Raw genomic sequence first — 13447 nt, forward strand, 5'->3', positions numbered from 1 at the left:
TGGCACTCACTCGCACTCACACTCACTGGCATTCGCACTCACCTGCACTCACACTCACTGGTACTCACTCGCACTCACCTGCACTCACACTCACTGGCACTCACTCGCACTCACCTGCACTGGCACAATCACTCGCACTCATCTTCACTCGCACTCACTGGTACTCGCTCGCACTCTCATTAACTTACACTCACATTCGCTGGCACTCACTCACACTCACTCGCACTCACCTGCACTCACACTCACTGGCACTCGCACTCACCTGCACTCACACTCACTGATACTCACTCGCACTCACCTGCACTCACACTCACTGGCACTCACTCGCACTCACACTCACTGGCACTCACCTCCACTCAAACTCACTGGCACTCACCCCTTTGAAATGAGTGCGACTATGAGTGAGTGCACTCATGAGTCACTGTGCCGATCTATACCGCTCACAATTCGTGTATATTCATAACGAAGCTTCCAATTTAGCACCTGTTGCATCGGGAGTGCGCCAAGGCAGTGTTTTGGACCCTGGTTTATTTTTAATATACATAAAAGATTTGCCTTCCCGATTACATGGTAACATCCGTCTATTCGCTGACTACTGTATTTCGTACCGCGAAATTAATCACCGTGATAATCACCATATACAAAATTCTGCCTTTTCTTGGGGTCAGGAGTGGCAGATGACTCTAAGGCCCGGATTCTGAAACGCTCCTTTCCTTACTAAGGACGTCTTACACGCTGTAAGGCGACCTGGCGTCAATTCTGGAACGTCCCTTACTAAAGGGCGCTAAGTTAGGGCCTCCTTAGTGCTTCCTCACGCTTAGGAAGCTGGCATGCTACCTTCATGCTTCCTAACCGCGCTCCTCTACCTGAACGTATGCTTCTCCGCAGGACTTTACACGCGGTACGCTCGGCTTGGATAGGTGCCGTGCGCAGCCAACGCCGCGGCAGCCAGTCGCCGTGTATTGACGTCCAGTTTGGCTCCGCAGACTGCGCTTTGTGCCATTTCTTTTGTAATTCCGTTTTTCTGTGAAAAGCGAGCGGCGAGAATGACGGCCTTGCGATATATATCCGAAGACGATAGCTTCGAAAGCTATGCAAGGTTTCTTCGGCGTGCAAGTGAACTTCCTTACGGGACTGTGTACAAGCCTCCGCCGTTGACTCCAGTCCGGCATGTGATTGACAGGCAGCATCCACTGGAACACTACAACGAAGTGGAGTTTCTAGCCCGGTATCGTTTTTTCAAGCGAGCTGTTGCAACCATACTGACAGAGCTGCAACTACTTTGTAACACTGACAACAGAGGAGCGCCGCTACCTGCTCTGTTGAAGGTCCTCATCGCACTGCGTTTTTACGGAACGGGTGCCATGCAAACTGTTCTAGGGGACCTTGTGTGTGTATCCCAACCCTCTATATGCCGATGCATTTGAGATAAGACACAGCTGATATGCCTACGTCTGTATCCCAAGTACGTTTGGCTGCCAAACGCCAGTGAAGCGAGGTCAGTCATGACTAGGTTCTATGCCATTGAAGGATTCCCCGGGGTTAGTGGGTGCATAGATTGTACTTATATACCCATTAAAAGCCCCGGTGTAGACGACGCAGAAGAGACGGAGGAAGAACGAGCCGCACGCCTCGAGAAGCGTCGTAAGTACGAAGTGGCCAGGCGAGTGGATTCAGATGAGGATAGCACCCTAAACGTGTTCAAGTCACTGGACGACAACCCCTTATCCTCCCGCCTCACCGACCATCGCCGGCCGTCTTTCTGGCAATTGAGAAACAACAAGATGAAGACTTTCACAATAAATACGTTACCATTTAATAATGTCTAGTCTTTAATATAACCATAACTTAACGAGAGGTAACAACCAAACCTAAACATTCAGACGTACGAAGCTAAATAAAAAAGACGTAACTGTAGAGAGAACGAAGCTAAACAATAAGATTAACCGTACCTCTTGCTACGCAGAACCAAACGAAGCTAAACAATAAGATTAACCGTACCTCTTGCTACGCACACCCAGGCATAACTGAGTTAAGCCACAGCCAATTTTTCTTCCTTCGTGAAATAAGTTTTGCCCGGCATGGCAAACACACACACACACGCACGCGCGCGCGCGCTAAACAAAACGCAGGCCTAAAAGAAAAAGAAAGCGACGCCTGACCAACCGAACTGTCAGATGCTGCCAAAGTTGCTAGGCTGAGCTTGCTTTCCTGCCATGTGCATCATTTTTGATCTATTTTTACGTCATTGACGTAAGAAATGGTATTTATGCCCTTATATAGAAGTAGAAATGCAATTCTAACAGCGCCAGAAGTTTACTTCGGCAATTCATTAGAAATATTTTGCATATTTTCGTAAGTAATCTCAAAACCAGAAGCCTGTAACGTTCCATTTCCTTTGGTGAGGCGTAAAGTCCCTAGATTTTAAGCAAAAAAAAATATCTAGGGACTTTAGTGAGGCGCTCCTTCCGCAGGGAAGGTAAAAGGAAGCTTTTAGAATTCGCGATGGCCTTCTGAGGGCGCCTAACCTTTAGGTAGCATGAAGGACTCCTTGCGTAAGGTAGGGAAACAGTCTAAGGTTAGGAGCATTTCTGAATCCGGGCCTAAATGCTGAAAAATCTGTAACGCTAACAGTAAGAAAGAAACAGATATCTGAGTTTACTTACATTATTAATGACACACCTCTCACTTGTGCATTTCAGCTTAAATATTTAGGTGTCACTCTAACATACGCTCTCCGATGGGAAAGCCATGTTAACAAAATAACCTCAAGTGGAAATCAATGTACATGCTGAGCACTAAACCGACTCTTCTTTCTGAGAAGACACCTTCGTCTTGCGCCCCCAGATAAAATTTGATGGCCTACAAAATGCTTGTTCGAACAGTGCTGGAGCACGCCAATATTGTTTGGTTTCCGTACACAAAATAACTCATTGCAAGAATGGAAGGGGTGCAGAGGAAGACAATAAGGTTATGTTTTAATAAATACAACTTATCGGATTCATTGACTACATTATTAAAGAGAGCTGGTTTATTAACACTGCAAAGTAGAGCAAAACTAGCACGACTAAAGTTTTCGTTTCAATTTATTCATGGTGACATAAACATTGACGTCAGCCCCAAACTGTCTCTGTCCATCTCTGTCATTGACATTAGACGTGTGCATGCTTGCCGCCCATGCTCGCTAAGCTCCCCTTCGGTCGGATTGAGCCAAGAGAGCGGGAAATAGAGGGAGAGATTGACTGTCCGTATGCTTAGTGAACCACTTAACGCCGAAACAAACACAAAAGGGAGAACAAAGCTGTATCTATCATTGCATCTTCGCTTTTTCTCCATGTATGCGAGCGTGCGTGTCTGTTACTCTGTGCTAACTTGGCTAGTCCCTCTTCTGCTCCGCCTGTTTATATAAGGAGCCTGTACGTATACGTTTAAGAGGGAAGCAGGAAGAAAATGAGGAGCCATTCCACCCTCTGAAGGCGCATGACCAGCGAAGCTGCAGCAAATGACACGGTATTAAACGTCTTCACTCAGTGGAAGTCATCGCAAAATTTGCCGGTCATGATTTGGATATGTCTGCCATCAGCACTCTAGCCCATACAAATTCCCTGGTGTATTAAAGAAAATGTCGCAGTTTCGCCCGAAAGGCGAAGCTTCGATTGCGATAGCAAATTAGTAGAGAGCTATACGAAGCAAGGATAGTAGTTTAATAGGCCGTATAAACTTGTAAACATTCGCCTACTAACTAAACAGACAAGCACGGTGTCATGCACGAACAGGTAAACATGAACGCATCTCGCTCGATGACCGCGGAAACTCGCTGTCAGAACGCTGGAGTAAGGAGGCGCAGCTATAGCCGCGAGCGAATTGACCTTCGTACTGCCTCTCGCTTCAAAGCGACCTAAACGTTGAAAACACAGCGCATACCAATTTACCGGCTCTATTTGAACATAGTTCACGTCGCAAATCGCTTTGAAGAGGAGGCGCACGCGCGCGCCCTTTTTCCACGTTGCAGATCGCTTTCGAGATACGACACCCACGCGGCCGCCGCCGGAGCAAGACGACGCCGCCCCCCCCCCCCCCCTCCCAAATGCCTGACGCGCGACAGAAGCCGCGCGCTTCCGCCCCGCCTTTTCCCTCGCGCGCGCGAGATTGAGCAGCAAGCTTGCACTCGCACACGCAGCGAACCGCCGGCACGCTGCGACGATTTTACCGTGTTTGGACTTTATACGGAACCTCACAATGACGTTCACAACCACGGCAGAAGTTCGCTTGGAGTGTCCGTATAATTGCTATCGCAATATAATATATCCGCTCATCTCATTATACATTGTCTCACTCATGCCTGATCCTTGGATTATTACGACCTTAGTGAGTCATTTCTATCTTGGCGTGCACGATCTGCTAGTGCGATAAGTCATCACCGCGAGTGAGCTTGTGCACACAACGTGCCTCCATTTTTTCGCAAGAAAGGTGAACCGATATCGCCTCTGCTTATCGTTCAAGCACTCACCACGTTCACACTCACTTCCACTCACAACCACTCACTCATGTTCACACTCACCTGCACTCACACTCACGTTCACACTCACCTCTATACACCCAGAAGCACTCACCCCGTTCACACTCACAACACTCAGTCACGTTCACACTCAGCTCCACTCACACAGCACTCAGTCACGTTCACACTCATCTCCACTCACACTCACAGGCACTCACCACGTTCACATTTACTTTCACACTCACCGGCACTCAGTCGCACTCACACTCACTGGCACTCACTCTCACTCACTCTCACTCGCACTCACTTCCACTCACACTCACTGGCACTCACTCTCACTCGCACTCCCACTCACATTCACTGGCACTCACGCGCACTCGCACTCACTTCCACTCACAGTCGCTGGCACTCACTCGCACTCACTTGCACTCGAACTCTCTGGCACTCACTCGCACTCGCACTCACCTGCATTCACACTCACTGGCACTCACTCGCACTCACCTGCGCTCACGCTCACTGGCACTCACCCGCACTCACCTCCACTCACACTCACAGGCACTCACTCGCACTCGCACTCACCTGCACTCACACTCACTGGCACTCACTCGCACTCACCTGCACTCACACTCACAGGCACTCACTCACACTCGCACTCACCTGCACTCACACTCACTGTCACTCACTCGCACTCACCTGCACTCACACTCACTGGCACTCACTCGCACTCGCACTCACCTGCACTCACACTCAGTAGCACTCATTCGCACTCGCGCCTTTGAAATGAGTGCGAGTGAGTGTGAGTGAGTGCACTCATGAGTGAGTGCGCCGACCTATGCCGACGCCTGGCTGATAAATGCAACTTCGGGACCATGTTGAATCGCCTGCTGCGAGACAGGATAGTGTGCGGAATTCACAGCAGTGACGTGCAGAAGGCACTGCTTTCTCACCCGAAACTGACCTTGCAGGAGGCAGAAAATATTGTGCTTGCAGCAGAGGCTGCAGGACAGGGCGTTCAGCTTGTGAAGCAGACGGAACCGAAGGAAGAGCCCGAGCTTCACAGACTATCGGGTGATAGACGGCAGCGACAGACAGGAAAAACCTGCAGTCAGGCGAGTGGATCGTCTAAAGGCTGTCACCGGTGTGGAAGCCGCTAGCAGGGTGAGGCGACTGGTGCCTTTAAACACGCCAAATGCCTCAACTGTAGGAAAAATGGGCACCTAGCTACCGTGTGTCGATCTAAAGGAAAGCGACCGCAGCAGAGCTTGGTGCTGAGTAGCGACCACGGAGAAAGAATAACAGGAGGCGAAACTCGGGGCCGGCGCCAGCGCGAGCACTGGTCGTGATAATGTCACGCTGGGAGAGGAGGAGACGCGCTGGTGGTGAACGTCGGCGCAGCGCCCCTTGCGGCGACGGAAGGAACTACTTCCCTCGCGGTCGCAGCGGCGCGCGCGTGGCCGCGGTAGCCGTGGTCTCCGACGGCGCCCGGCGTCGTCTGCTACTGTCGGATACCGCCCAAAACGTTTTGCTCCAGCGCGGTTTGCAATCCGGGGATAGAAGACCTGTAGACCGTGTTAGTAGGATATTTTTTATAGATTATTATTTAGGATCACAGGCTATTTATGTGGCAATAAGACCAAGAAACTTGAAAGAGCAGACGATCTGCGATAGTAGCCAAGGCGGCGCACTGGCATCAAGCTGTCGCGTGCGAGCAGACGACAAGAGCCAACGGAGGTGTTGCAAGAGCGCGCTCGCCGCGCCACGGATCCGCTGCATCGCTTCGACAAACCATCATGTGACCATACGTTATGCGTCCGGCGTTCTGTAGGGGGCGCTGTCACGACGTCCGCCGTAAAGCCCCTATATAGGCTTTAGTCCGCCGCCGTGGTACGTCCTGTGCTCCTGTGTGACATTATGACGACGCGGGAAGGAGCCGAGTTGCGCCTCCTGTATTCTTTCTCCGTGGTAGCGACTCAGTGGAAAATGCCGATGTCGAGCTCTCCACAGAGTTGTATACAGTAAAGCCGGAACCAACCGCAGACAACGCACTCGTCAGCCCGCTACGATGCAATTTTTGCTGGGGCGGAGCCGACATCGTAATGGAAATTGACACCGGATCACCTGTGTGCATGGTGTCCTGGGACGTCTACTGCCAACATCGCACAAGCTGGCCCTGCCTTGAAAAATCCAGCTTGAAGTGGTCATGCTACTTGTGTCCGTTGCCTAAGCTGGGAAGCGAATGCTCCTAGTTTCATACTGTGGCACGACTGTTACGGCGTCTCTGATCGTTGTTCGCGTTTCCTGTGCGTCCGTTATCTCATCCAGGCACTGAACAGCGAAGGGGCTGCGGTTTTGAGCGTGTCCAGCATTAAGGAGCAAGGACAAAACTTGCAAGCGATCCTGTGTGAGTACGAGGACGTGTTTGGACCTGAACTGGGTCTGTTAAAGGTTCCGCCCGCTCATCTATACATGAAGGAGAATGCGGTTCCAAAGTTTTTCAAAGCCAGGCCACTTCCATATACAATGCGAAAAAAGGTTTCTAACGAGCTGGACAGGCTTGTTAAATCCGGAGTACTGTCCCCGGTGGCTCACTCGGAGTGGGCAATGCCGATGGTTCCTGTAATGAAGATAGACGGAACAGTCCGCTTGTGTGGCGATTACAAGCTAACGGTAAATCCCATTTGTGTGACAGAGCAGTACCCACTCCCGGTAATCAATGACCTTTTAGCTGCCCTGCACGAGGGTGACGTTTATAGCACATTGTACCTTTGAGACCAGGTTCCCCTGGATGAGCAGTCAAAGAAGCTGACTGTCATTAACACACATCGGGGATTATTCTGCTTTAATCGCCTGCCATTTGGTGTGTCTTCTGCCCCAGCTATCTTTCAGCGAACAATGGACAGTGTGCTGAACGGGTTGCCGGGAGTCCAGGCGTACTTGGACGACGTTCTGGTTGCCGAGAAGGGAAGTGACAGCCGAAAGAACCTCAGGGCAGTTCTCCAGCGTTTCCGAGAGTACGGCGTCAAGCTAAGGAAGGACAAGTGCACCTTCAGGATGCCTGAGGTTTCTTACTTTGGCCACAAGATCAGTACGAGAGGGCTGCACCCGCTGGAGAAGAACATTGACGCTATCATGAAGGCGCCCAAGAGCGTGAGTGAACTGCGTTCGTACTTGGGTCTTCTCATGTATTACAGCCAGTTCCTTCCCAATATGGCCAGTCTGCTATCCCCGCTCTACGATTTGCTAACGAAAGAACGCCGCTGGAATTAGGGCTCTCAACAACAGGAAGCATTTCAAAAGTCAAAAAGCGCTTTATGCAATGCCAAAATGCTTACTCACTTCGATCCCTCACTTCCATGGCACTTGGAGTGCGATGCGTCGCCGAACGGAATCGGAGCGGTACTGTCTCATCGCATTGGCAATGTTGACAAGCCTATAGGTTTTCGTTCTCGAAGACTTGCCAAAGCGGAAAGGAATTATTCACAACTTGAATGTGAAGCGTTGGCCCTAGTGTTCGGGGTATAAAAGTTTCGGGACTGCCTACTGGGAAGAACCTTCACCTTGATTACAGATCACAAGCCGCTGGTGGATCTATTTCGTGAAGATCGTCCCACGCTCATCATGGCTGCCGCAAGAATTCAGCGTTTGTCCTTGCTGCTAGGAGCATACCAGTACAAGATAAAGTACAAATCTGGCTCTGACAACCCGAATGCAGATGCACTCAGTCGGCTTCCTCTAGAAACCACCGAGGACACATCAGAGGAGCTACACGAGTACGTGCACTCGCTGCAGCAGCTGAATGACACGCCCCTTTCTTCGCATGCAATGAGACAGTTGACCGAGAAAGATCAAGGGCTTGGAAATGTCAAGTCATGTACGTGCTTCATGGTTGGCCAAAGAAGCGCAAAGCACCCGATCCGCAGTTGGAACCATACTTTGCACGAAAGACTGAGCTAACCGTTTACGAAGGAATCACAGAGTCGTGATTCCCGAGGCTGCTCGTGGTGACATGCTGAAACTCCTGCACGAGACGCACCAGGGAATGTCTGCAATAAAGGTATTGGCCCATACGGTCGTATGGTGGCCCGGCATCAACGGAGCTATCAAACAAATCAGTAGGAATTGTACTACATGCATACAAGCCAGTGCAATGCCACCGGCGAAAATACCAGTAAGCTGGCCACTAACGCACGAGAATTGGTCACGTGTACATTTGGATTATACCGGTCCATTGAATAACACCATGATCCTAGTGGCCATAAATTCACATTCGAAATGGATCGAAGCAATTCCAGTGCGTCATGCCACAGCGCAATCGACAGTTACATCCTTGCATGAAATCTGCAGGCTGGGCATACCAAGAACCATTGTGACGGACAACGGAACTCAGTTTACGTCAGAGACTTTCACAATGTTTCTGACAGAAAATAACATCAGGCATTTTCGTACGGCACCATATCACCCCCAATCGAAGGAGCTTGCTGAACGCGCCGTGCGGACGCTGAAAGATGGCCTCAAGAAAGTTTGGTCAGGGCGACTTGTCTGAGCGATTGGCTAAATTGCTCTTTAGCTACCGTAGAAAACCCCTGGATGATGGACGATCACCGTCTCAACGCCATTTGAGATATCAGATCCGTTCTCGGTTAGACACATGTCTTCCACTGCCCGTAATCTTTCCCATCTGTTCACAGGCAGATCAAGAAAACAAGCTGATCCCGGGCACTCCTGTTTGGGCTCGCAACTTTGGAGAGAGAGAAAGGTGGCTGCCAGCCACAGTGAAAAAAACAAATGAAATAAACGGTGATCATTCGGATCCTGAATAATCACCGTTGAAACGGCAGAAGGTGAGCTTCAGTGTCACATAGATCAAGTCCGTCCTCGACACAGTCCCGTGCTGGTACAACCTTCGAAAGATCAACCAGCTGGTGTGCCGACGCAACCAGAAGACGCTGAACCAGCTGTGCTTCATCGATGACCTGTATAAGGAAACCCGTACAGCGGTACTCACCTTAAGGAGGGAAGAGTGCGGCAAAGTGAAAGTGTTATTGAGGACAGAAAACCGCGTTCGCCGTGACGTCAGACTGACGTCATCACACATGCCTTAGCTGCGGGATAGCGTCTTTAAAAGGGGCTGTCACTGAATAAATGCATGTAGTGTTCCCGTTCTTGTGTGAACGTTCTTATCTCCTGGCCGTCTGGCCGAACGCCGTACCGGCCCGGTAGCAAGGTATAACACTTGGTAAAGTTAAAAAAAAAGAAAAATTTTGTCCGCAAAAAAAAAAGTTTGCTCGTTAGTCTCTGAACTTTCTGTTGTTTGATAATTAAGGACACCAGAGGGGGGTACTTGCTGTGAGCAAGTTCCTGAAGCAGCAGCATATTAGCTGGTATAGTTGTCTGAAAACGATGTGTCAGTTCTGCTGTTGTAAGTTGGCTGCTGTTTGTGCACTGCCTCTATAGGTAAATGATTGTTAATGAAGTGCGAACGTGCTCATCAAAAGGCAGGTGCTCAGAGCAAGCTTAGAGAAAAAGAACTTTGAGCAATTTGCAATTTGCAGGATAACTATCACTTGCGCCCACGATCAAAGTGCCTAAGGGAATGTATGATAGACATACATTACCAATGTTGCACATATTTTTGGTATCTGTATTGCCAAGTCTTGAATGAGCAGCCTTTCATTTTAGCTGCAGAGTACAAACCTTCGCAGCAGCAGACTTGGGAAGATAATAATGTGTTTCAAGAGAGGTTAGGCAGCGTGTGAGTTGATTACAATGAAAGAGAGTGAAATTCATCTCATTTGTTGTTTTTGAAATGTTTTTTGTCCCAAAGGTGATCTGTAGTTTTTTGCTTTGTGGCAGATATGGAATCTTTGAGAGGTGCCGTTACCTGATTGAGGTAGAAGGCTACAACGTGAACCAGCCTGATGCAGAGGATGTAACATTGCTGCACTGGGCAGCCATCAACAACCGCCGTGAGATTGTCATCTTCTACATTTCAAAGGGAGCTGTGGTAGATGCCATAGGTGGAGAACTGCGCTCCACGCCGTTGCATTGGGCCACTAGGTACGTTCATCTTACTTCGTTATTGTGTGCAGCATAAAACCTTGTAGTGTAATTTATGCATTGTTTTGCAGTGCATGCATCCAAAGGCGGGCAATACAGTCACCTCTCATTACAACGGACCCTGATAATACGACAAAAAATGTCCATTTTATCCGAAGTGCGTAATATCTGAAACGCCTCGCTTTCGAAACTTATCGCAGTGTCTAACAACGTTATTGCAAAGAGTGAGTGACCAACGTTCAAAGTAAAAACTCGCAGTCTCGCCCGAAAAAGGCGAAGCAGCGATTGTGATAGCAGATTAGTATACAGTTATACAGCTAAACCTGCTTATAACGAACCTCCATATAAGGAATTCCTGGATATAACGAAGTTTTTCGATTCCCCGCCGTTACTCCATAGAAGCACATGTATTTGAGACCTCTACGTAACGAAGTGGCAGCGGGAGACTCCTTCGATATAACGAATTTTCCCCTCCGACCACCTAGATTTCGCCCAAAATTTTGTCATTTTTGCGCGAGCAGCAACAGGAAGCACCTTCTCCGCCGCGATGAAATGCGAAGCGAGCGCACGTGTACGTGCGTGCGTGCGCGAGGCGGCCCTGCATCCCTCGACCCGGCGATCTTGCCGCCGCGGGCGTGACCTATCCCCCTCCCTTCATTCAAATCTGATCCTGCCGCTTGCTGCAGCTGGCCTAGCCCGCCAAGCCGGCACTCTCTCCTTTTTCAGCTGATGTTGCCGACGCGCTGGTACACACTGTGGCACATCAGACTCGATGAGCGCGGACACGCGCTGTCAAACGCTGGCGGCGTGTGGAAGCGCCGCTGGAGAAGCGAGCGAAGTGACCTTCGTGCTGTCTATCGCTTCAACGCAAACTGAGCGCCGAGAACACACAGCACGCAGAAAGTTACGAGCCGCCGACGCACCTACACTGCTAGACTCTGCCGCAACGCAGATCGCTTTCAAGATACGGCCTGCGCGACCGCGCGCCGCCCCGCTATCCCTCCCCCCTTGCTCCCTCGCCGGTGCTTCGAGCGCAACGGAAGAAGGCGCGCTTCCTCCCTGCTTTTCTTGCGCGCGCGAGATTTAGACGCGTTTGTCGGCTCCCCTCGCACGTTTTCACTCGCACATACAGCATACGGCGCGCGGCGACTGCGTTATCGCCCTTGGACTTTAGGGTACGGCCACGCTAGCGGCAAAAACACGCAGCAAAAGCGGCAGGAATCGGGCGTCTTGCAGCGTGCCGCGCGAAATGGTTCTGCGGCAAATGCCGCGAGATGAAGAACCAATCAAGAGCGACGAGGGTGACGTCACGGAGCCATCACAACCGGAACGCCGCCGGTCCGCGCCGGTCCGCGCCGGGTCGTCTCTCGCATGAAGCAACGAGCGCTTGCGGTGTTGCTCGCCCGTTCGGAGAGCGCGGGAGACCTTATCGCGCTGCCGCGCGGAGAGACGCGCGTGCCACGGTGGCCTCGCGGCAAGGTGCTGACCGCTGACGCGCGGCAACTTGCCGCTCGCTGCATGACCGCGCATTTTTTGCCGCTAGCGTGGCCGTACCCTTATATACGGAATATCTATGAGCCAAAACCAATTTTAGGGCCACAACATGTCATGGACACCATCTTTAGATAGCAAATACGGATCTCAAGGGCCATACTTTTGCTGGCGGAAACCGAAAATACGTCATAGTTGTCGCTCCCGGCACTTTGGGCGGCCAATGCCATCGTCAAGCTACCAAGCCAAGCGACATGAAAAGTCAAAATGGCCGCTCGGGCCGGCGCGGGGTGGCAGTTCGCAACGTATGATGCAGGGAACGGTCACGCAGTTGCGACGCAACAGCGGGGTTACCAATCCATTGAGTTCTAAGGGAGCTGTGCCGGGACCGGTCGAAAACGACTTACAGCCGGGAAAACGCAGCCCTCGGGAACGTAACAGCGAGGTTCTACTGTAGCACGATACGACGCTACGACGCCATCGTGACGCTCGCTCTTCGTTTCCGATGCCTCGCGCTTGTGCGAAACGACACGCGTCCACGCATCCGGTACCTGGTGTGACATTCCGAGGATGAGTGCTTCGACGAAAACGGAAAACGGGTGCGCGTTACAATTGAGGGCGCGTTAGAATCGAGTAAATACGGTAAACGTTTATTTTTCGAATTTTCGAGCCGAATCTGCATATAACGAAATCCTCTTTATAACGAAGTTTTCCGGGAATTTGTCAATTTCGTTATATCCAGGTTTAATTGTACGAAGTAAGGATAGTAGTTTAATCGGCCTTATAAAGTTGTAAACATTCACTTACTAAATTAACAAGTACGGTGTCACGCGTGCATAGGTAAACATTAACGCATCTCGCTCGATGACTGCGGAAAGTTGCTGTGAACACGCTGGAGTGAGGGCGCACGGCAGCAAGCAGTGAGTGAATTGACCTTCGTGCTGTCTCTCGCTTCCGCGCTAATGTTGAAAGCACTGCGCATACGAAGCTACTGGCACTAGGCGCACTTTGTCCACATCGCAGATTGCTTTCAAGATATCGTATTTACTCGAATCTTTTTTTCCGATAAAACAGGTCCAAAAATTGCTTGTGCGTTAGAATCGAGTACGACCCTAAATCTCGTTACCATCTAGCCGTCGGCATTTCAAAATGGCCGCCTTGCACGCGCTTCGAGCCTAGCTACACTCTAGCCTAGCTGCTGTAGCTTGCTCCATGTGCTGCACTACACGTGCTTAGTTATTAGTCTACTGTCTGTCTTCCCGTTTTCTGCGTCTGCTCTATCAGCATGAAGTGCCGAGTTCTTCATGATGCCGCATTTACAAGGAAAATGATCATATGTGCGGAGAGGACGGAAATCGGGCCGCTGCACGGGCGTTGGGAGAATCCGAAACTTGCGTGTGG

General features: G+C 50.5%; 1 protein-coding gene across 2 annotated transcripts in view; it reads left to right on the forward strand.

Moving 5' to 3' along the window:
* LOC119449332 (palmitoyltransferase ZDHHC17) overlaps positions 1-13447 on the forward strand; it is a 280445-nt gene that overhangs the window by 2521 nt on the left and 264477 nt on the right. For both annotated transcript variants that reach the window (XM_049666736.1, XM_037712500.2), the window contains exon 3: positions 10352-10555. In XM_049666736.1, the coding sequence (XP_049522693.1) occupies positions 10352-10555 (204 nt within the window). The remainder of the gene's footprint in view (positions 1-10351; positions 10556-13447) is intronic.

This window comes from Dermacentor silvarum, chromosome 4, assembly GCF_013339745.2.
Source record: "Dermacentor silvarum isolate Dsil-2018 chromosome 4, BIME_Dsil_1.4, whole genome shotgun sequence".
Classification (NCBI taxonomy): Eukaryota; Metazoa; Arthropoda; class Arachnida; order Ixodida; family Ixodidae; genus Dermacentor; species Dermacentor silvarum.